Raw genomic sequence first — 22,065 nt, 5'->3', positions numbered from 1 at the left:
TTTTACAGGATGGCATCAAGATCCCTCTGGATAATCTTTTCTAAATCTATCCATAATCTGGATAACCTTTTCTAAACTCATCTATTTATATCCCATTTTTATACCTTAACCTGTAGACGAGTATCTCCCAAATTTGAATAATTTATGGGTCCTTTTTTTTTTTTTTAAGATTTTATTTATTTGACAGAGAGAGAGACAGAGAGAGAACAAGCAGGTAGAGCAGGAGAGGGAGAGGGAGAAGCAGGCTCCCTGCCAGGCATGACCTGAGCCGAAGGCAGACCCTTAACTGACTGAGCCACCTAGGTACCCCCATGGATCCTTTTTAAAGAGGAAAAATTTTTCAATGACCTTCAGGATCACATCCAAGGACCCCAGTTTGAGAAACACTAATTTAAGAAAATGACATTCTAGTCAATAAAAATGTCTTTTAATTACAGATTATTACTGGTAAAATAATTTTAGTAATATTCTAACCAAAAGGAAAACAAAACTTTAAAATCTTCATATACCTTGTACCCTCTGAGAATAAATCCACAGACCCAGGTGCAGAAATGCTGCTGTACACAAATGAAATTACCTAACCATCCCAGACGAGGTCTATGCCTACCTGCCTCTATGCCTTTGTTCCTGTTATTCCTCTTCTCTGGAATATTCTTTGGTAACTGCAGTTATATAATCCCAGTTCTACTCATCCTTCAATGCCTACTTTAATTATCACCTCCTTCATCAACTCTTTTTGATACCCTCAGCTGAAACTTCTCTCAGTGTCTCAGGACAGTTTTATACCCCTTCTGTTGCATTAGCTACATTATTCTTCCTTACGTTATACCATTATTTTCCCGTGGTTATTATCGCTCCTAGATAGCATGAAGATTAACTTGTTCTTTTTCTATTTACACAAAAATTAGTATAGTCATTTTCCATATGACAATTAATAAATGTCTACTGAATTAATCATTATGTAGGGAAAAAAAATAAATGCTAATTTAACTATGACCCTCTATTGATCCTCTTAAAAATGGAACCGTTTAGGGGCGCCTGGGTGGCTCAGTCAGTTGAGCATCTGCCTTCAGCTCAGGTCATGATCCCAGGGTCCTCGGATCGAGCCCCACATCAGGCTACCTGCTCCTCCCTCTCCCCTGTTTGTGTGCGCTCTCTCTCTCTCTCTCAAATAAATAAAATCTTTAAAAAAAATTATTTAAAAAAATGGAACCATTTACTAAAAGCTTATAACCAAACATATTTAATATATTCGTAATGAAGAAAAATGTGGGAAAAAATTTTAAGTTATTTATAGAATTTACCTTCTTTTAAGCATTAAGTCTGATACAGGTATGCATCTTAGACCAGTTCCCAAAACCATAAGGAAGGATGTCAGAAGCACTGTTACCCGAAGACCTAGGAGGAAACAAAAAAAATCTGGGTTATTTTTTACATTCTTTTCATGTAAGTCCAGTGTTAAGAGCAAAGATTGTTTTACTCAATCACAGTGATATTATATTCCAGTATTTTAGCTTTTTGCTAAAACTCCATACATGGGGGAAAAAAACCTCTCCATGCTAAAAATGAAAGGATTCTAACTTTAATAGAAAACTTGAATGATCACATCAAAGAAGATCCATTAGGTCCAGTTTTTCAAAATGAATGGCTACAATGTTTTATTCATATATAACAGTAAAAAATATAGAAGATAATTTTAAAGGACTAGCTACTTTTGTTTTATACTTCCATTATAAAATTTCCAGTTTTCAAATGCAAGCTGCAAAAACTCTAAACTGCCCCTAAAAAGTTTTTTAATGTAGATATATCATGGCTTTAAATTTTCTTGAAAAATGACAACTGGCCAATTATGTATTTTATATAATTAGCAGGACAAACTAATGCTTGTTATATGAGGTGGTCCTTTAGAACCCTTTGACTATGAATACAACAATGGTCTTTTTATTTTTCTTGACTTATCAGATGGCTTTCAATTTATAGAATGATACCATTAAAAAAAAAGGCATGGCTTAGGACTTTCTAATATGGATCAAATAGCTTTTCCCTTTCTATCTCAAATATAATCAATTATTTTAAAAATGTGTGCCAATAGTCAGTCACATGGATAACAAGGTAAAAGAGAATATAAAAATATTAAAATAAGGCAATCAAAAATAGACACAATATTCTAGGTATGGCAGAGTAGTTTAATGGGATTATAAATTCCTACTGCTGGAATGCTGCACTTCTGTTACTACTAAACTAATACCACCTGTTTGTGGCAGCCACATCACACAGGTGGCTCATACTGAGCGTGTGGCAGAAGTGGCAACATTTCTTCCAATTTCTCCCAAATTCAAAGCCTCATGGAAACCATTTCATAGTGAATAGACTGAATGCAAATTTTTAAATCTAAGTTTTTCTTTTTTTCCCAGGGCTTTCTTTTTTTTGACAGCAGGGAATAGTTAAGTATTTTGGTTTTCAAAGGGCTTTTCTGCTTGAAGGTGTTAAAAACAAGACAACAGGCCCAAAATGGAGTTGCTCATGCTAAGTCTCATGTCACCAAACTGCCTTGACTTAATTTCAGTTTTGGTTCTCCCAGAAATGGAACACTAATCTAATCAATCAGTGCTAGTGAGGTAATCTGCCTGACAGACCCCCTCCTGTCCCCTGAAGGAAAATGACCTTGCCACAAGCAATCCACTTTTGCTAGTAAAACTTCCTTGTTCCCACTCCGTTCTGCCTGTAAAAGTCTTTCATTTTGCACAGCCCTTGGAACTCCTTTCTATATGCTAGATGAGATCCTGCCTGATTCATGAATCGTTGAATAGAGCCAGTAAGATCTTTAAATTTACTCAGCTGAATTTTGCTTCTTAACCAAGGAAATTGAAAGTCAACAAAACTATAATTATGCAGATTAAACTTAGCAAGGAAAATAAACTTGAGATCTGGATCAGGCACACACATGCCACATTGAAGATAATTTGTGATATGAACTGAGTTAGCTTTATAATATTCTTAAATGATTTGAATATGATTAATACAATTTGGCAGAAGGAATATCATAGAAAATTGTGCTTCCCAGTAAGAAGTAATGCATACATACTGCTCATTTACTGCTTCTACTAAAAGAATGCAAATTTTAAACCCATATTATAGCCATGGGAAATAGAGTGTAATTAATAAATTACACTCGGTCATAAATATGCTAAACTTGCAAAGTGTTGTTCTTACAAGGTTTACATATGGGGTGTCTTATGAGATACTGATTAAAATGTTACAGATTTGGGACTATAAGGCTTTACCTTCTACATATTTATTTTTTTCCTAAGTATTTGGTTTGTAATTAAGGTAAGCAGCCACCAACTAAGCAGTGAGGCGTTGTTTATGACCATATAGTCCAAATAACCCAGTTTCCTATTATTACTGCTAAAGGCTGGCACGCTTTTCTACTCAATTATAGCTTTTATCAAATAAATGATAATATAACAGCTAAATATATACATTTCATAATAAAGAAGTTGTGAAAAGCTGATTATTAAAGCAACCTCACAGGTACAGCTTGTGGCTTTCTTGCTTATTTTTAATTGTTGCCAAGTATTACTTAATCCACCCCAGATGATGCTCAATTCTGAATAAAATGTTTTCTTTATCTCATTTGAATCTCAACAAGGCAGGACTCTATAATTTCATGTAATCAAAATAACATCAACTGACTTCGGGAAGAAAAGGTATGAGGACTCCAGGAAAATAAGCCTATGAGACATCTAGTACTTTTATGTAAATAAACAGATCCCAAGTGATTACAGTACTAGGATGTTGAGTGCAAAAACCATCTGATGAAAGGTATTAGAACAATTTCAGAAAACCAAACATGATTGAAAATAAAAATAAATTCTATTCAAACATGGCACAGACACTGCAGGAAGCTTCCTTCCCATGGATGAAATCACTCCTTTGCTGGGAACATATTTGGTACAGGAATGGCATCTCTACAACAGGTGTGCTTAAAAAATCAGGATGCAAAGTTAATTGGAACACACACACACACATTCATAGTGGATGCATGGGAAATTAATTATAGTCATAAAGTTCATCTGGTAAGACTGTTTGTTCTCAGGCTCCATACTTCCATCAACTGGAGAGAAGATGAGCTCTGTTCTTGGTGAGGAGACCTCCAGTCTCCCTATCCCCAAAAGCCACAGTCTTGCCACCCCAAACTGCTTTGGAGACCACCAGGAACAATCATATTGTGCCTGTTTTTTTTTCTGTCTACATCAGGCTTGGGAGATCCAAGATTCACAGGTCATCCCTATACAAATCTGGCTTCATATATCCCCTAATCTGAACTCATCTCTACAGCTTCCCCAACTCCTGAAACCTTTCCACTGTGCCTGCTGGAGGGCTCACAATCAGGGAATCCGTGGAATCCCTACATTCTGAAGCCCTTCTCCAAATGTTCTCTTTACCTTCCTAATCCCACCAAAACCTCTCCCCCCATGACACTGCTCCCCCAATACTTCCAGATCACTGTCACTTCCTCCTCCCTAAAGTTCCTCAGTCTCTTTTCTCGATGCTTTTAAGATTCTCTCTGGTTTTAAGCAATATGGTTATGATGTGCTTCAGTGTAGTTTTCTTCATGTTTCTTCTGCTAGGATTCTTGTCTTAGAGTTGTGGGTTTATAGATACGGAATTTTTCTGCCATTATTTCTTCAATTTGGGGGGCCCTCTCTCATCTCACTCTATGCCTTTCCCTTACTTTTCTCTTCTGCTTCTGGATCCCTAATTACATGTATATTAGGTCACTTAAAACTGTCCCACAACTCACTGATGCTGGTGTTTTTGCTTGTTTCTTTTTAGTCTTTTTTGCCCCCCTCTCTTCCATTTTGGATAGTATTTATTGCCGTCTTCAAGTTCACTAATCTTTTCTTCTGCAATGTCTACTCTGCTATTAAATCCTGTCCTATACACCTTTTTTTTTTTGGTCAGATTGCATTTCCATCTACAGAAATTTAATATCGGTCTTTTTATGTTTCCTGTGTCTCGCCCTAACATGTTCATGCTTTCTTCTATCTTCTTGAAAATATATAGAATATATAAAGTAGTTGTTTTGATGTTCCTGTCTACTAATTTATCATTTGCGCCATCTGGGGATCTGTTTCTATTCATTGTTTTTCTCCTCTTTATCGGTTGTATTTTCCTGCTTCTTTGCATGCTTAGCAAATTTTTATTTTGATGTCAGGAATTCCTTGTTGGATGATGGGTTTTTTTTTTTTTGCATTTCTTTAAATGTTTGTGAACAATATTGTGAGATACAGCTGAGTTACTTTTGATCTTTCTGAGGCATACTTTTAAGCTTTATTAGGTGAAACCAGAGCATTCTTCAGCCTAGGGTTCTTTTGTCTTTACTACTGAGGCAATGCCCCTATGAGTTTTCAACCCAATCTCTTCTGTATTTTGAGGTTTTCCCTTTCTGACCTTGGGAATGTGAACTATTCCTAGCTTTGTGTGAACTTTGGGAATTGTTCTGCCTATTCTTTTTTTGCTGCTCCTTTTTCCAGCATTTGGTAGTTTCCTCACATGTATCTGCTGATTGGTTATCAGCTGAAGACTGATCTGTAGAAACTCCCTGTAGATCTAGAACTTTCTGTAAAGCTCTTTTCCTTTCTGGTACTCCACCCTAAGAATTCTAGCTAAGTTGGTCTCTTGCAATTCTCAACTGTCTCCTCAACCTAGGGAAACTGCAGCACTCAGTCTGGGCTCCCCATCTCTACACTGATACCTGGAAATTCTTTCATGGTGTTCATAGGGATCACCACCCTGCCCTGCCTGTTGTCCAATGTCTGAAAACTGTTTCATATACTTTAATTTTTTGTTTTTGGTTGAAAATTGAAGGATAAATCCAGTTCCTACTATTCCATCATGGCCAGAACAGCTTTTGATCTAATTATATTTAATTCTAATACTCAAAACTCCTTGCTGCAGTTGTCTAGAAACTACCACACACCTGTCGCCAGGGCATTCACCCTCACTGTTTACAAATATCTTGGCTCATTATTCCTCCTTATGACAATACTTTTTCATAAATCTGGTGATTTCGAGATTCACTAGATGATCATTTCAATATCCCTGCCTCTCAGTCCCAACTTCTTATTCCATGATCATGTCCTCTACCCTACACCTCAGTAGTCTTTTCTCTTGTATATACTCTGATCTAACTTTTACTATGATTGCATCCATAATATAACTCAATTTCAAGCATTCCATTCTTCAACCATGACCTCCTCTTTCTCTCTTGCCTTGTTTTATATTCTTCCATAGCATTTATCACCATCTGACATACTAAATATTTAATTTTGTTTGTTGCCTAGATCTCATTAGAATATAGGCTCTGTGAAGTCTATCTTCCCAGTACTTAGCACACATTTAGGTACTATCTCCTTGAAACTTTCTTCACTTGGCTTCTAGGGTTCACTTGCTCTTGGCTCTCCTATTATCTCACTAGCTAGTCCTTTTTTGTCTCTTCTGAAAAATGAAAAGGGGTAAGAGGGTACAAAACCCATCTTAGGGAGATAACCGGTCTTCTATGATAAGCCGGCTGAGGCAGCAGCAAGGCCAGACAACTATCTACCCTTTAGGGAGCAAGATATTTTAGTACCCAATAATGCCGGTACTTACTTTCTATGTATGTAGAGAGGACTTCTGCAGCAGGACAGCCAACATATGAAAGTGTATTAGCTTTCTCCTACTAAAAAGGAAAACCACATACTAAAAGAGAATTTTTACATTTATTTTTTATTGCTTCAACCAATGGCGAATATAAAATTGAATTCCCCATGTGGTTACAGGAACTATTGAAAGAATTCCTGAAGTAACTTATTTTATAAAGTGAACAGGTAGTCCCTAATTTATCTAGCCACAGATAGTTCATACAATTATAATAAAAAAGGTAAAAATTAACATTCTTCTACCATAAAAACAAGGTTGGTTAAATTTAGAAAATAATATTGAAAAATGCTCCTGACAAAAATATAAATAAAAACAAACAACAAAATAACATTTTCCCCTAAATTTAGCCAACCTTGTTAGGAATGACAGAAGAATTGTCACAGATTGGAGGAAATTAAGGAGAAATCATAACTAAGTGCAATTTGGAACCCTAGACTGAATCCTTGCCGTCTTCAAGGAATGGAAATCCCGGAATGGAAAAAAAAAAAGACATTAGTGGAAAAACTGATGAAATCCAATCTATAATTCAGTTTAAAAGCAAACAAACAAAAAAAAACAAAGAAAACCCCCACTGAGGGGGCGCCTGGGTGGCTCAGTTAGCCGGCTGCCTTGGGCTCAGGTCATGATCCCAGGGTTCTGGGATGGAGTCTGCTTCTCCCACTCCCTCTCCCCCTGCTCATGCTCTCTCACTTGTTCTCTGTCTCACTCTGTCTCAAGCAAATAAATAAAAAATCTTTTAAAAAATTAAAAAAAAAAAAAGGAAAGAAAACCTCCATTCAGTACGAGAAACCTTTCCTCAGCATCTAGCACACATCCTCTGCAAAAGTACCTACTCAATCTGTAAGTTCTATGCCAGTCAAGACACATCTTCCAGGGCTGGACACCTTTTTGTTCTTAGAAGGTTCTCTCTCCCTTTACTGTTTTGAGTTATATCCTTTTGTACCTTCACTCAATTTAGTTCTTCCTTCTAGAACTACACAAAGTCTAATTCCTCTTTTACATGACCTTCACATATTTTGTATTTTGCCTCAAGTTTCTTTGTAAATGTTGACACACCCAGTTCCCTTAATCTTACACATGATTTTTACATCATTATTCTTGTCACGCCACTTTTAAAAAGTGCTCCAGTTTGTCAATGGTCTTCCTTCTGTTTGATGCTATACTTCTATGTCTAAAACGGCCCTCCTTTGTCAGCAGCTACATCACGGTGATCATGAATCATTTACCCATACCTATGTGGTATAACTCAGTGCCTTTTCATTCAGTTGTATGACCTCTTTTTTCTCCTCACAGAATCACACTGGCAAGTGGTAAAGTGAGACGTCTCTTCAGAGTATCCCTCAGAGAGTCTTCATTCATCCGCCACGCTTTATCTGAGAGTCATAAATCTCAACTGACACAACCACCTAGTCACAAACACACACTTTAAAGCTGCCCTGCACCATTTTAGAGAAATCAAAGCACTCAGATCGGAGTTTCCCAAAAGCCCTGGGCTGGAGTCATCTATTATGCAAAGCCAAATACTTCCTTGTATCTGGGCATCATCAGTCTATTTTCTGACCTTTCACCCTCAACATTCTCAAATCCCTTTGAAGTCAAAGCATCAGTCATTTTGGTCAGGTGTGAAAAAACGTATAGCACGTGCACAGGAATGCTCTGATGTCCACACTGTGCAAAAACATGAACATTTAGAGATCACTTAATCTCTGCTGTTGCGTAATGGGCCTTGATGTAAACATAAATACAGTATCTGCAAAGAAGCCTCCCCATATTTGTCGCTTTAGGGACGGAGGGTTCCTGGTCAGGAATGGGATACCAGCAACACTCGGTCACCTCACATAACCCTTAAGACGAAGCCGAGGGCGGCGGCTGGCGGGCTCTGGCTCTCCCCGGAGCGACCGCGCCGGCCGGCGCTGCCCGGACCTCCTCACCTCTCTTGTCCAGGAGCCACATGAACGCGAAGCAGGGCAGGAAGCCGATGGGTCCCCACAGCACGAGCAGCGCGATGTCCCAGCTGGAGAAGCCATAGGCCTGGCGCGCCGAGTTCTGGATGGGGCCCCAGGTGTTCCAGACCAGGCCCTGCGCGAAGCCCAGCAGCGAGAAGAGCAGCAGCACCAGCCAGCGGCGCCCGTACACCCGCCCGGGACCCGGGGCCGCCGCGGGCAGCGCCGCCGCCGCCGCTTCCCGGCTTCTCCAGACAGCCCCCGGCGCAGGCCCGAGCCCGGGCCCCAGCAGTGGCTGCCGCTCCTCCTCGCTGCTCCAGCCCGCGCCCATGGCGACGCGCGGCCCGCGGGGCCTCTGCCCAGCGCGGTCCGGGGGGCCGCCGACCTGCCCCGCGCGGATGCGGCCGCAGGAGGCGGAGGCAGAAGAGGCTGCGTTCGCCCTCGGCCTCTGAGCCGCGCCCGGTGCGCCTGCGCCGCGCGAGCCGGCCAGGGGCTGGAAGGCGGGGCAGGTGCCGCGGGCGGGGACGGGAGGCCGGGGTACCGCTCTGGGGCAGTCCCCTCGCGGGCACTGGAGCATAAACTGAGGCGGTAGAGGGCGTGAAGACCCCCGTCCCTGAGGGAGGACAAGGAGAAACCAAAAGGCGGGAGGAGCGCGGCTGAGCCGGGGAAAAGGAAACTCCCAGAAAGGCTGTGTTAAGAGGAGGTTGGGCAAGGAACCTGGGATTGCTGGAGGAAGTGCCTAAGTTTACATCACGTGTCGGATAAACAACTCGGATACCTCCGGTCACTTAAGCTATTGCTTGCTTCTATATTGGATTTATTATTTTTGTTGGATTTCTAACTTTAGAAATTAAAGGGGGAGATAGGGTAAGATTGAGCTGTTGGATTTGCCCTTTGAAAATAATTTCTTTTTTACAGACAGTAAGTACTGCCTAGTTTTTTCAGTTACCCTTTGTCTTACATACCCAATGAGATTATAAACTAGCCAATTACATTCATATGTAATTTAAAAAGATATAGATATCTTTCTACTCGTTGCCTGTCACTAATAGGCTAGCAATAAAGATATGTTGATTAAGACTTAAGAGATTTCTGCCCCTAATGACTTAGATTCATCTCCAGTTATTACAATTTTGACCAGACGAAAAGTGAGAAGGGTGGGGGTTGATCTCTTGATCAAGCAGCCGGTTGTTTATTTCATTATACAAATCCAGAAGCCCGACAGTTGTCGATTAGTGTCCTTGAAACCCTAGGTCAAGCGATTTGGCTTGTGTGGGTCGGGAAATGAGTCACGGAGAGAGCAATTAAAGGACGTTTGCCTGAAGTTCGTATTCCCCAGAAGCCACAAAAAACAGATGGAGTCATGTTGCTGCCAGAAGGGCAAGAAAGGTGGAAGAGAAGCGTTAGCTCTCCTGGTAAGAGCGTCTGCAGAGTAAGGCGGAGGCGGAGCCCCCATTCCACTGCTCCGAGCCCCACAGAACTGCAAACCATCCCCTAAAACTCCAATACTGTTGGGTGTAGGAAAGCGGCAAGGCAGATAGGAAGGACCTGACTAAAAAAGACGGGGAGCAGAAACTAATCCAAGAAAAGACTACAAAGAACGAAGGCTAAACTCTGGGGGAGATACAAAGCGCTACAGCCGAGACCACGTGCTGACATTTCAACAACCTGGGAATCAAAACAAACCTGCGTGGCCCCGCCCAGCGCCCGTCACGTGACTGCCGCGTGAGCGGTGCTTCCGGGGGAGCCTTGGAGTTGCTAGCGCGGCTCCTTCCTGTCCTGCGACTCCAGAGCCCGGTTTTTGGCGGTCCTCTGAACCCACTCCCACTCCACTCCACTTTTGGGTTGGGGCGGAGCTAGCCATGGCAGCAACCCCGGGGACGACCCCTGAAACGGCCCCCGAAGCTGGAGCTGGACAGGTGGAAGGTAGGCGCCAGGCTGAAGTCAGATCATGAGTACAACCCTGTGCCAGCTCATTCTTGGCACTTCTCCTGTGGCCTGTTGGTCTAGCTCTTATTTCACGTCTCTCCGGCACTGCATTAAACTGTGAAGAAATTATTATTTTTTAGTGAACGTGGCTTTTCTCAAATTGAGGCATCCAGATTTCCAGTCATCGTGCAGGCCCTGTATCCCCACATCCTGCCAGGGCTGATTCACGCATGAGGGTGGTTTGAATGGATTAAAATTAAATCTGTGAAAGTGGAGCCCACTCTTGAGGTAAATGGAAATATCTGGGACTGGGACTTCTATGAACAGAGATTATGAGCTTTTGTTAGATTTTGGTGGAACCCTGCCTTAGGTAACCAGTGAGGTTGGGGGGGCCCTTGTGCCAGAGATCTCTGTTAGCCTTTATTGAGTGATTGCTCCGTGCCTGGCACAGTTCTGGGTACTGCTACTGGAGAATCTAGAGACTTCTGATTGTTTATAATAATGCTTTTTTTCCAGTTGAGTAAAAGGGCCTAGAAAGGAAAAGAATGATTAATACCTGATAACATGAATAATACTAGCAGTACACACTGGGTGAAGGCTGTCACCAGGAGGAGAGATCCCTGTGGGGAAAACATAAATGCTTCGAGGAAGGAGTAGTTGGAGGTGGGTCTTTAAGATTGAATGAGATCGTGACAAACTTAGGTGGTAGTGCGGGGGAGTTGTGGGAAGACAGGGAGCAGAAAAACAGGATGGCTGTGATTGGAGATCAAATACTCATGTTTACCTAGAGCAGGAAATGACCAATCCAAGCGGAGGAAACAATTAGAATTTTGTCCTGTCTGACCAGTCTCTTGTCCTTATAAACTCCCTTATGTACCCCAAGGATACAATTCTTTTTTTTTTTTTTTAAGATTTTATTTATTTATTTGACAGAGAGAGACACAGCGAGAGAGGGAACACAAGCAGGGGGAGTGGGAGAGGGAGAAGCAGGCTTCCCACTGAGCAGGGATCCTGATGCGGGACTCCATCCCAGGACCAAAGGCAGACACTTAACAACTGAGCCACCCAGGCACCCCTAGGATACAATTCTTGAACTTCATCTATACTTCCCATCCATTGATTCTTACATTTTCTGTACATCTGTACCCCCTTATCCAGTTTATAATGCATGCTCTATTTTGTCATGATCTCTCCTCTGAAGATGCACCATTCCCTTGTCCTTCCCTTCCTTTTATTCTTCTGGCAGAACTCATACTCTTGATGAACTCAACCTTTTGTTCTCTTTACACCTGCACTTACATGGCTGAATTTTTCTGGAAAAAGTCCTGGGCAAACTGATGACAGTATAAAATGAAAATGATCAACCTCTTGAATATTCATTCAGCATGGGCCTGAGATCCTCTGATTCTATTTCTGTGGTAAGCTTACTACCCCCCATGACAATTCCGCAGACTCTCTATATCCTCTCTTCATCTCTTTCTCACTTTCAGTGGGTGACTGCAAGTCAGGTCAGTTCTGCATCTAATTTGTCTACTTTTCCCCACCTTCACTATCAGACCCTTGTCCAGATGATCCACATTTCTCACCTAAACCACTGCTATATCTTAAGGCCACGGGATCCTGTTTTTTATCTTGTGCCCCTCCAATCCCTTCTCCATTCAGCAAAAAAATTTTATTCTAAGTGCAACCTATCTAAAACAGTCGTTTTAGTTTTCCCCTGACTCCTAACATCTATTGTTCCTGCTTCCTTCATTTCACTTATTACAATCTGAAATTACTTGTTTATTATTGTTTCCTCCATTTGACCTTAAGTGCCTTAAGGGCAGGACCTATATCTGTTTTATTCACCATATGGCCCAAGCCCAGGCACATAGTGGACACTTAGTACATATTTGTTGAGTGAATGAATAAGGGAACTCTGTGCCAAGTCCAAAGGCAGGAGGAGAAAGAGCATGGCATGGTCCAGGAACCGAAAGAAGCGGGTATTAGAAGTGGTGAGGGAAGTGGGATCGTGAAGGGCACCTTATACCAAGTTAAGGAGTCTGGACTTTATGACAGTAGGAGGCCTTTAAAGAGCTTTAGGTAAGGGAGTAACATGATCAGGTTTGATTTTAGGAGGATCAGGAGGATAGATGGGAGGGAGAAAGACTAAAGAACAGGTACTTACCCTTTAAGCCTCAATTTTGTCTTCTGTAAAATGCATGATTAGTGTAAGAGTTAAAGATAATTGGGGATCATCTAGCATAGTGTTTGGCAGGAATTACATATTCATTAGTGGCAACCATTTTTATTATTAAAGAAAGGCCTGGCATTGGTGACTGATGGATGTTGAACTGAGAGAAAAGAACTTAGAGAGCTCTGTAATTTTCCAACCTGAGAAACTACATGTAAATTAGAAACCTGAAGAAAAGGAGGTGGTTGGGAGTAATGAGTGAATGCATAGAGTTTAGATTTGGAAAGATGATGCAAAAGATATCAAGCATGCAGCTGGGTAAAAGGAGAGGTTTTTTTAGATTTAGTATTCACTTTCCATAAATTCACCCTTTTAACGTATACAGTTCATTGGTTTTTAGTATGTTCACAAAGTTGTGCAGCCATTACCACTGTAATTCCAGAGCATTTCCATCACACTGAGAAACCTGTTATCTATTAGTAGTCACTCCCAATTAGACCCTCTCCCCAGCCTCTGGCAGTCACTAATCTACTCTGTCTCTGTGGATATTTGCCTACTCTGGATGTTCCATACAAATGGAATCATGTAATATGGGGCTTTTTGGGTCTGGCTTCTTTCACATTGCATAATATTTTCAAGGTTCATCTGTGTTTTAGCATTTATCAATACTTCATTCCTTCTTAAGGCCTAGTGATATCCCATGGTATGGTAATACCACATTGTTTATCCATTTATCAGTTGATGGCATTTGAGTTGTTTGCACTTTTTGGCTATTATGAGTAATGCTGCTGTGAGCATTCATGTACATGTTTTTGTGTTAACATGTGTTTTCAGTTTTCTTGGGCATATATATAAAATTGGAATTGCTAGGTTATAAGATAATTCCATGTTTAACTTTTTGAAGAAGCTGGTGAATCTTTTTTTTTGAGAGAGAGCACAAGCATGGGTGGGGGGCAGAGGAAGAGGGAGAGAGAGAATCTTAAGCAGGCTCCATGCCCAGCACAGAGCCCCATGCAGGGCTCCAGCGCACGACCCTGAGATCATGACCGGATCTGAAATTAAGACACTTGGACATCTAACTTGACTGAGCCACCCAGGTGCCCCAGAAGAAACTGGTGATTCTTAATTTTGAAGTCCTAAGGAGGGAAAAAAATCTGATGAAAATACGGATTTGCTCCCCTGAAAAATGCAGCATAAATACACATTTTTGCAGGTGACTTCGTATTTTTGTATTAGATTCTCAGTATCCTATCTGTGGAACTTTCAATCACATTTTAAACTGTCATCCTCCCCAGAATCACCAGTTTGGGATGACTGCTTATTACCATTACAAAGTAAGTTAAATAGAGAAAATCCTACCGGAAGAGAAGGCTTTGCTTTAAATTACATAAGGCTTATGTGAACAAAGGGTAAAAAAAAAAGTGCATACATTAAATATACAATGTGAAAGGGTCAGTATATTCAGGATAATGATGAATATTGTGGGAGTCATAAGAAAGTTAATTTTTGAGCAAACTTACTACCAGTCCATTATCAAAAAATATTGGAATGTATATTGTAAACAGAAGACTCGTACAGTGAGGTAGAAGACAGACCTTGCCTTAAAATAGCTTGTAAATATAGTTTGGGGGGAAAAGATGCAGATAAAAAGAGTTGTAGTATAAGACATATCCACAAGCAGGAAGGAATTAATTGGGAAGTAAATATTACACACCTTCAGTGCTTTGGGGCTGAGAGAAGAAAGAACTAATGCAAACTGGATTGGTCTGTACTTCCTAGAGTAATTTGAGTTTGGTATAGTTTGAATATGGAAACGAATGGAAGAGGCCATTTCTGGCAGTCAAGGCTGGGAATAGGAGTGAGTGGAGAAAAGCCTGAGTCACATAAGGCCCAGAGGGCAGGGAGGAAGGTGAGGAGACAGACTGGTTCTACTAGAGTAGAATTGGTAGCAGAGAATGCAGATGAAAAGAAGGAAGATTGTGTCCTTTGAAAAACCAAACAAGAGCAGGGTCAACCAGAAATGTTGATGTGAAGAAGAGGGAAATCATGGGTTTCAGTGTTACAAGAAAAAAAATAGAGCAAGGCACCTCAAAGAGTGAGGAAGTGGAGAGAGGTATTGGGAATTTGAAAGTGAAGAAGCTTTAGAATGGTTGCTGTAGGGGCGAGGGTGATTAGGAATCTGCTAGTGATAACTACCATGCTGGGAACAGGCAAGGAACCTGGTGGAGGTGAGCATGGAATTGTGGACCTTTGTTCCACACATTGTGGATCCCTTTGTTTTGAGACTGTTTTTGATTGTGCTCAAGAGCTCATTTTGGAGAAGTAGAGAAAACAAGTCGTTAGTTTTAATAAAACTTCAATATTTTATATACATTGCTAAAAATGAGGTGTGAATTCAGAAAACATTTATTTAGCATCAGTTTATGCCAAACATTGTGCTAAGCTCTAGGGATAGAAAAGTAATCGTCTTGCCTTCAAGGATGTGATATTTTCTCTTGAAGTAACAGCTTGAAAGTTATTAAAAGCAAAACATGATCATATTGATAATCAAATATATTAGAATCCTTAATTTGAAAATAAAGTGGACCTAGGGGCCCCTGGGTGGTTCAGTGGGTTAAACGTCTGCCTTTGGCTCAGGTCATGATCCCAGGATCCTGGGATTGAGCCCCTTGTTGGGGCTCCTGCTCAGCAGGGAATCTACTTCTCCCTCTCTCTCTGCTCCTCCCCCTGCTCTCTCACTCCCTCTCTCTCTCAAATAAAATCTTTTTTTTTCTTTTTAAGATTTCATTTATTTATTTGACAGAGACACAGTGAGAGAGGGAACACAAGCAGGGGGAGTGGAAGAGGGAGAAGCAGGCTTCCTGCTGAGCAGGGAGCCCAATGCGGGGCTCGATCCCAGGACCCCAGGATCATGACCTGAGCCGAAGGCAGATGCTTAACGACTGAGCCACCCAGGCACCCCTCAAATAAAATCTTTAAAAAAAATGTACTTATAAAAAAAAAGAAAATAAAGGGGACCTTAAAAATGCAAAATAACCATGTTACTGCTATTATAGCTTATAGTTCATAATATTTTATTTAATAAAGATGATCTGTTTCCTTGGCACCTGGGTGACTCAGTCAGTTGAGTGTCTGACTCAGGTTATGATCAATAGCCAGAGCACAGAGGATTTTTAGAGCAATGAAAATACCCTATATGATATAATGATGGTTATATGTCTTTATATTTTAGTCCAGATCCGTAGAATGTACAACACTAACACTGAACGCTAAGATAAACTATGGACTTTGAGTGATTATGATGTGTCAAAAAAAAAAGTTATCCTGGTTAAAAAAAAAAAATGTACCATTTTGGTGAATGATGTTGATAACGGGGGAGCCTATGCATATGTGGGAAGGGGATATATGGGAAATCTGTACCTTCTCAATTTTGTTATAAACCTAGAATTACTCTAAAATAAATTCTTAAAAAACCAACCAACAAACATGAAACTACTTAATGTTAAGAATCAACTTAAATTCTGAATGTGAGATGTTAGAGGATCACACATTGTTTGAAGCTTTTCAGTGAAATTAAAAGTTGCAATTCTTTGAATCTGATTCCACCTTTCAGACTGAGGTTGTTTTTCTCTTGGGCTCTGGTAGCTTTAATTGTAGCCAGGTTTATGTCTTGATGAAGAGAAGAATGTATTCTTAGTTAACTCTTATTCCAGTCTTTCTTGAAATGAGTAAACATATCATCAGCAGGAAGAAGGCAGATAAGAAGTAACTTGATAAGGGAGGACACTTCATGTAAGAATTTATCTCCTGCTTTTAAAGAAGGAAGATCCCTCCCTGCCCCAGCAACAACGGACTAACCACCCCTTGCAGCCAATGAGAAACCGCCACAACCTCCAACTCTTGTTTTTTGCCAATGAACTTTTGTTCAAAACTTCCCAATTCCCTCCGAAAGTCAATTTGCTTCTCCTGAATTGTAATTCCCCTGCTATTCCCAAATAAGCACGTTTTGGTGGTAAAATAACTGGCTGTTTTAAGGTTGACATTCCCAAGGAAAAATTTCATTCCAGAGTTGTAGGGACTTGAGTTTCTTAGAGAGCTGACATTCCTATATGACTGGATTTACTCCTCCTCAGTTGGAGATGCCATACTCTGTCATTTCTTTTTTCATTAAAAAAAAAAAATGGCAGGAGGATGCAGGGGAGTTTAAAGAAAAGCAAAAGCCTATGTAAACAATTTTCCATGCTAGAGCATATATATATAATTCATGTGTAGCTAAGTACTTTATATTTGATAAGGACAAATAACAGAAAAACTATACTGTTGAATTTTTTTAACCGTGGTAAAAACCAAACGACGAAAATTTATCATCTTAACCATTTTTAAGTGGACAACTCAGTAGTGTTAAGTATATTCACATTTTTGTGAAACAGATTTCTAGAACTTTTTCATCTTGCAAATCTGAAACTCTGTACTCAGTAAACAACTCTTCTTTCCTCTCTCCCCTCAGCCCCTGGTAACTGCCATCCTGCTTTGTTTCCATGAATTCAACTATTTTAGATACCTCATGCAGGTGGAATAATACAGTATATGTCTTTTTTGTGACTGGCTTTTTTCACTTAGCATAATGTCTTCAAGATTCATTAATGTTGTAGCATATGACAAGATTTCCTTCCTTTTTAAGGCTGAATGATATTCCATTGTATGATGTCAATGGACGTTTGGGTTGCTTCCATCTTTTGGCTATTATAAATGTGTGGCTATGAATATGAGTGTGCAGATATCTTTTTAAGACTGCTGTTGAATTTTTTTGATGAATAGTTAAGATAAATAGCCATTTTATTTTGAAATACAGAAAATTTTCCTAGTGGAATTCTGAAGAGCTAGATGGAAACATTTTGGTAGAAATTTTGAAGATACTTTGGAGCCTTTTAAAGAATTTTAGTCTTTGAGACAGTCTTCTTTCCAGTATTTTTTTTGGTAAAGATTTTGTTTATTTATTTGAGAGATAGAGCGAGCACAAGAGGGTTGAGGGGCAAAAGGAGAAGCAGACTCCCTGCTAAGCAGGAAGCCTGATGCAGGGCTCTATCCTGGGACTCTGGGATCATGACCTGAACTGAAGGCAGACGCCCAACCAACTGAGCCACCTTAGCACCCCTATTCTTTCTACTATTAATTTCATTTAAAATATAGATGTACTTTTCCTTACTTTAAGTGTAGGACCAGTATTTGTTTTGAACTTACAAGTACTATTTATGAGTTCTGGCATAAATGGATTAAAGTGAGGAGGAGAAGATGATTTTCTGGCTTGACTGGGCAAGAGTTACAAATGTAAGAAGATGGGAAGAAGAGGATGTGAAGTGTCCAGCACATAACTGTCTCCTGTTCCCAGCCTGAACCTGCTTGGGTGTTCACTATCGCACCAAGCATTGGTATTGGAAAGATTATGTCATAACAGCCTCAACACTTCTGTTTATGGTTTCGTCAGTGGCACCACCTTCTAGACCTTGAAATTCAAAGGGTTTATGACTGATCATCATTTTACTTAAGCATATAAGTTAACAACTTATATTAACTTTTAGGAGAATTTTCTTGGTTTATATTGACATTTTTAAAATAGTGACTATAAAATGAAAAATTATCATTGGTGTAAGTTTTACCATTTGGTCTTTGGTATGAATATAGTCATTTTGTTAAGTAGTACTTGCATAGTTCCATAAGTGTTTTTCTGATGTGGCCTAGATGTTCATTATTTTTTACCCTAATATCTACCATTCCAGAAATTTTTAAATTTCTTGTATATACAGAGTTGTTAGATTGATGAAACCATCATAGGCTTACATGTATATATTTAGAAATAATTTAGATTACTATGCCAGGACCCAGTTTTGTGACCTGCTCTTCTGTCACATTCTAAAAACTTTTAAATAAGATTTTAATAAAATCTAATAAAATTTAATTGAAATTTTATAGTTATTAACATTTTTATTAAAATTATACCTGACATGAGAAATGAGTTAATTTCAGTTTCAAGATCTTTGTCTTTGTTGTATTCTATCAATATTAGGAACGAATTCTGGAAACTTGGTAAGTTTTCCTTATTCTCATCTTGAATTCTAAATCTCAGATACAAATCCAAGCCAGGTATTAATTGATGGAGGAAGGCAGATTGCTAACAAATTCAGAGAAATTAGGTTTCAAATTATCATGTAGCTTGCATTAATTAAAGAAAAAATTGCTGAGAAAGAGGCAATTTGCTTTTTAATCATGTTTCACTATCTCCAAAGAATTAGTTGAAACCAAAGCTTTAATAAATTGTAAGAATAACATGCTACATTTAGAGGGAGAAAAAACTATGTGCAACACCTAGATCACTAATCTTTTTTCCAGCAGTTTCTAAGTCATTTCATTAGAAATTGTTGCTTGCTGCAAGTTTAGACCTAAATACACTTATCCTTTAAAGGCTGTCAGGGTTGCTTCAAAATTTTTATGCTCTTTGCAGATATTCCTGGCTTGGAGTGACTGAGTGCATCCCTAGGCTATTTAATTAATACAATGTAGATTGCATTCTTCTTTAAAGGAAGTTGTAACACTTTAATTTGTTATTTTAATGGCCCAGTTCATTGTTGATTAAACTATCAGAACCAAATTACTTTTATGTCACAACCAACTGATTGTTTTATTTCATTGATAGGCCTGAGATTCTGTAAATATGCCAATTTCTTGTTATGGTGAGCATCCTGCTGCCTGTTCTGTACACACTTTATTGCACTTTTTATTCATTTAGCAAACGTTTGAGCATTTAATATATCCCAGTCACTGGGCCAGGTGCTTTCTCAGCAAATTTTAGTTTTTAAGGTCTCTTGTTAAATAACTTCTGGGATGTCTGGGATTTTTAAATCAGATCATTAACTACTTTTTTAAAAGGCATTATGTTAGAGGAAAAAGTATTTCTTTGAAGCTATTCAAAAAGTAGTGCCGAAACACTACTCATGTGTTACTAATGACCATGTATTTATTTGTGGAAGGGTGGCAAGATATATCTTACCCAAATATGAGAACTCTTTGGGGAACGTTCAAAGCCAGATCTATTGGCTCTGATTAAAATAAGCAGAATAGGGACGCCTGGGTGGCTCAGTCGGTCAAGCGTCTGCCTTCGGCTCAGGTCATGATCCCAGGGTCCAGGGATCGAGGCCCGCATTGGGCTCCTTGTTAAGGGAGGAGCCTGCTTCTCCCTCTGCCTGCCACTCCTCTGCTTGTGTGCTCTCTCTCTCTCTCATTCTCTCTGACAAATAAATAAACCTTTAAATAAAATAAAATAAAATAAGCAGAATAAATGATTCCCTACCCCAAAAGGACTGGTGCTTCTCTTTTTATCTGCCCTTTAAAGTTCTAGAAAAAAAGTGTTCAAAGCTTGAATATTTTGTAACTATAGAACTGAAAGAGTGCTACAGGTCAGACCAGCCATGATTCATTCAGTGTAAGTCAGAGTATTTTATAGAGAGAATATGGTTGTCCTTGAAAACAATAGCCTCAGAAGGCAAGGTGTTAAACCAGTTATGAACTAGTAACAATCTTGACTATAAGAATTTTTATATGTAAAGGGATTTAGGAGGTAGAATTTTGCTGGTATTGATTTAGTGGCACAAAGATGGATGTTTTTGCATTCTTTCAGTTGAGGTTTGCAATTTCCTGGGCTTTTGTTTGTTTGTTTGTTTGTTTGTTTGTTTGTTTAAGCCCAATGTGGGGCTTGAACTCATGACTCCAAGATCAAGAGTTAAATGCTCTACCACCTGAGCCAGCCAGGCGCCCCCTGGGCCTTTGATCTCTCAAGGTGGCTAACCATTATGTCTGTTTTCCAGGCAAAATGTAGGAGAGAAGGCTAAGGGCAAAAAGACTGACTAGGCAACTTCCAGATACATCTCTGGCCGCTTGTATCTGTGTAGGAGTCTGGGAATTGTAATTTTTCAGCCACACTCGTTGCACAGAGTTCTATTAGTAAGGAAGAAGAAAGTGGGAATGGGATAAGGTAGGCAACTAGAAGTCTCTACTACAGGTATTATCCCACCAACCCCTGTCCACATAGGCACAAACCAAAACATGCCTCTTTCCCCGACAGCACACCTGGATTTATTATCCATTAATTGGTCTACAGCTTTCCAAAACTTACCTTTCTTTTCGGATTATACTGTCTCTCCTGAGTTTGTAGTGTTCGTGTAGGTCCCACAGTTTGAATTCTCTGGAAGCAGGATGGTGCAGTGGAAAGAGCACTGCACTTGGAATCAGGGAACTTGACCTGTAGTTCCAGTTCGTCACTGGTGTGTTGAGCTTTGACATCTGAGCTTCCTATTTATTCTTCTTTTGGATAATGGAGATAAAATGTCTTCTCTGCCTGTTTTGTGGGCTTCTTAGATGGTCAGATGAGCAGTTTTAATGTATATAAACGTACATGGCAAATAGTAAAGCATCATATGAAGAAATGCATTATTATGATGATGATGATGTTCAAAACCAAACTCTTCATCTTCCCACCAGAATGAGCTGCTGCTCCTAACTTTTTTTTATGTCACGTCACAAAGTCTGGAAACCTCAGTATCCCTTATGGCTGCATCTGCCTCCCACCCCACATCTTTGGTTGTAATAGTCTTTGATACTATTATCTTAGTATTTCTATATATCTACCATCTCTACCCTCCTTACTGGCCCCCCCCCCCCCGTTGTTCAGGGCCTTACTGTAACACTTTTTACTTGGCTAGTACAGTAGCTCTCTGAGTCAATTCCAGTCTCTGCATCTCCACACATTTCTCCATAGCCCTCATTTTTATTGCTAATGAATATAATGTACCACGGGAAAAAATTTGCATAACATTTAGTAATATTCAGTAAATATTTTTCTACTTTTAGACATTAGGCTGTTTATATTTTCAGTTTTTATATTATGGTAGTAGATATTTTATGTGTATATGTATACATATATAATATATATAAATATTCATATAGCTGATGATTACTTTGTTAAAAGCAAATTCCTATAACATGAGTTACTAGGTTAATGGGTGGTTATTTGAGACTTCTGCTTCATTTTTACAGTTGTTTGCCAAAGGATAGTACTAATTTATGTGCCACAAACAACAAAGTATTACCATGAATGTATTACAGCTTCTCACAGCCTAGCAAAACTTAAAAAATATATAATAAAAAATGCGGCTTGTCCCTTTTTCATGTACACGGATTCCAGGCACTCCAAGTCCAGGAAGGTTTGGTGGGTCGCGATCCAGGTAACCTTGTACTTAACATTTATAGGCGAATATGGTT

General features: G+C 39.6%; 2 protein-coding genes across 8 annotated transcripts in view; one reads left to right on the top strand and one right to left on the bottom strand.

The window, feature by feature from the left end:
- Positions 1-9,319, bottom strand: part of SLC49A4 (solute carrier family 49 member 4) — an 82,485-nt gene extending 73,166 nt beyond the window's left edge. The window contains exons 1-2 of the mRNA XM_045903001.3: positions 8,640-9,319; positions 1,305-1,398 (exon numbers count right to left, since the gene is read on the bottom strand). Coding sequence (XP_045758957.2) covers positions 1,305-1,398; positions 8,640-9,228 — 683 coding nt within the window. The 5' untranslated portion in view covers positions 9,229-9,319. The remainder of the gene's footprint in view (positions 1-1,304; positions 1,399-8,639) is intronic.
- A 40-nt stretch (positions 9,320-9,359) lies between these two features.
- The window catches only part of HSPBAP1 (HSPB1 associated protein 1), a 63,782-nt gene continuing 51,076 nt past the window's right edge, over positions 9,360-22,065 (top strand). For 2 of the 7 annotated variants that reach the window (XM_064570145.1, XM_064570118.1), the window contains exon 1: positions 9,608-10,577. In XM_064570145.1, the coding sequence (XP_064426215.1) occupies positions 10,514-10,577 (64 nt within the window). In that variant the 5' untranslated portion in view covers positions 9,608-10,513. Of the gene's footprint in view, positions 9,573-9,607; positions 10,869-22,065 lie in introns of those variants that run through there. The other 5 variants (XM_064569938.1, XM_064570018.1, XM_064570069.1 and 2 more) reach the window with 5 other exon arrangements.

This window comes from Mirounga angustirostris, unplaced genomic scaffold (genome assembly GCF_029215605.1).
Source record: "Mirounga angustirostris isolate CCGP_5_RB_7025 unplaced genomic scaffold, mMirAng1.0.hap1 SCAF_1, whole genome shotgun sequence".
Lineage (NCBI taxonomy): Eukaryota > Metazoa > Chordata > Mammalia > Carnivora > Phocidae > Mirounga > Mirounga angustirostris.
The sequence above is the reverse complement of the archived record's forward strand: the minus strand, read 5'-3'. Positions and strand labels throughout refer to the sequence as shown.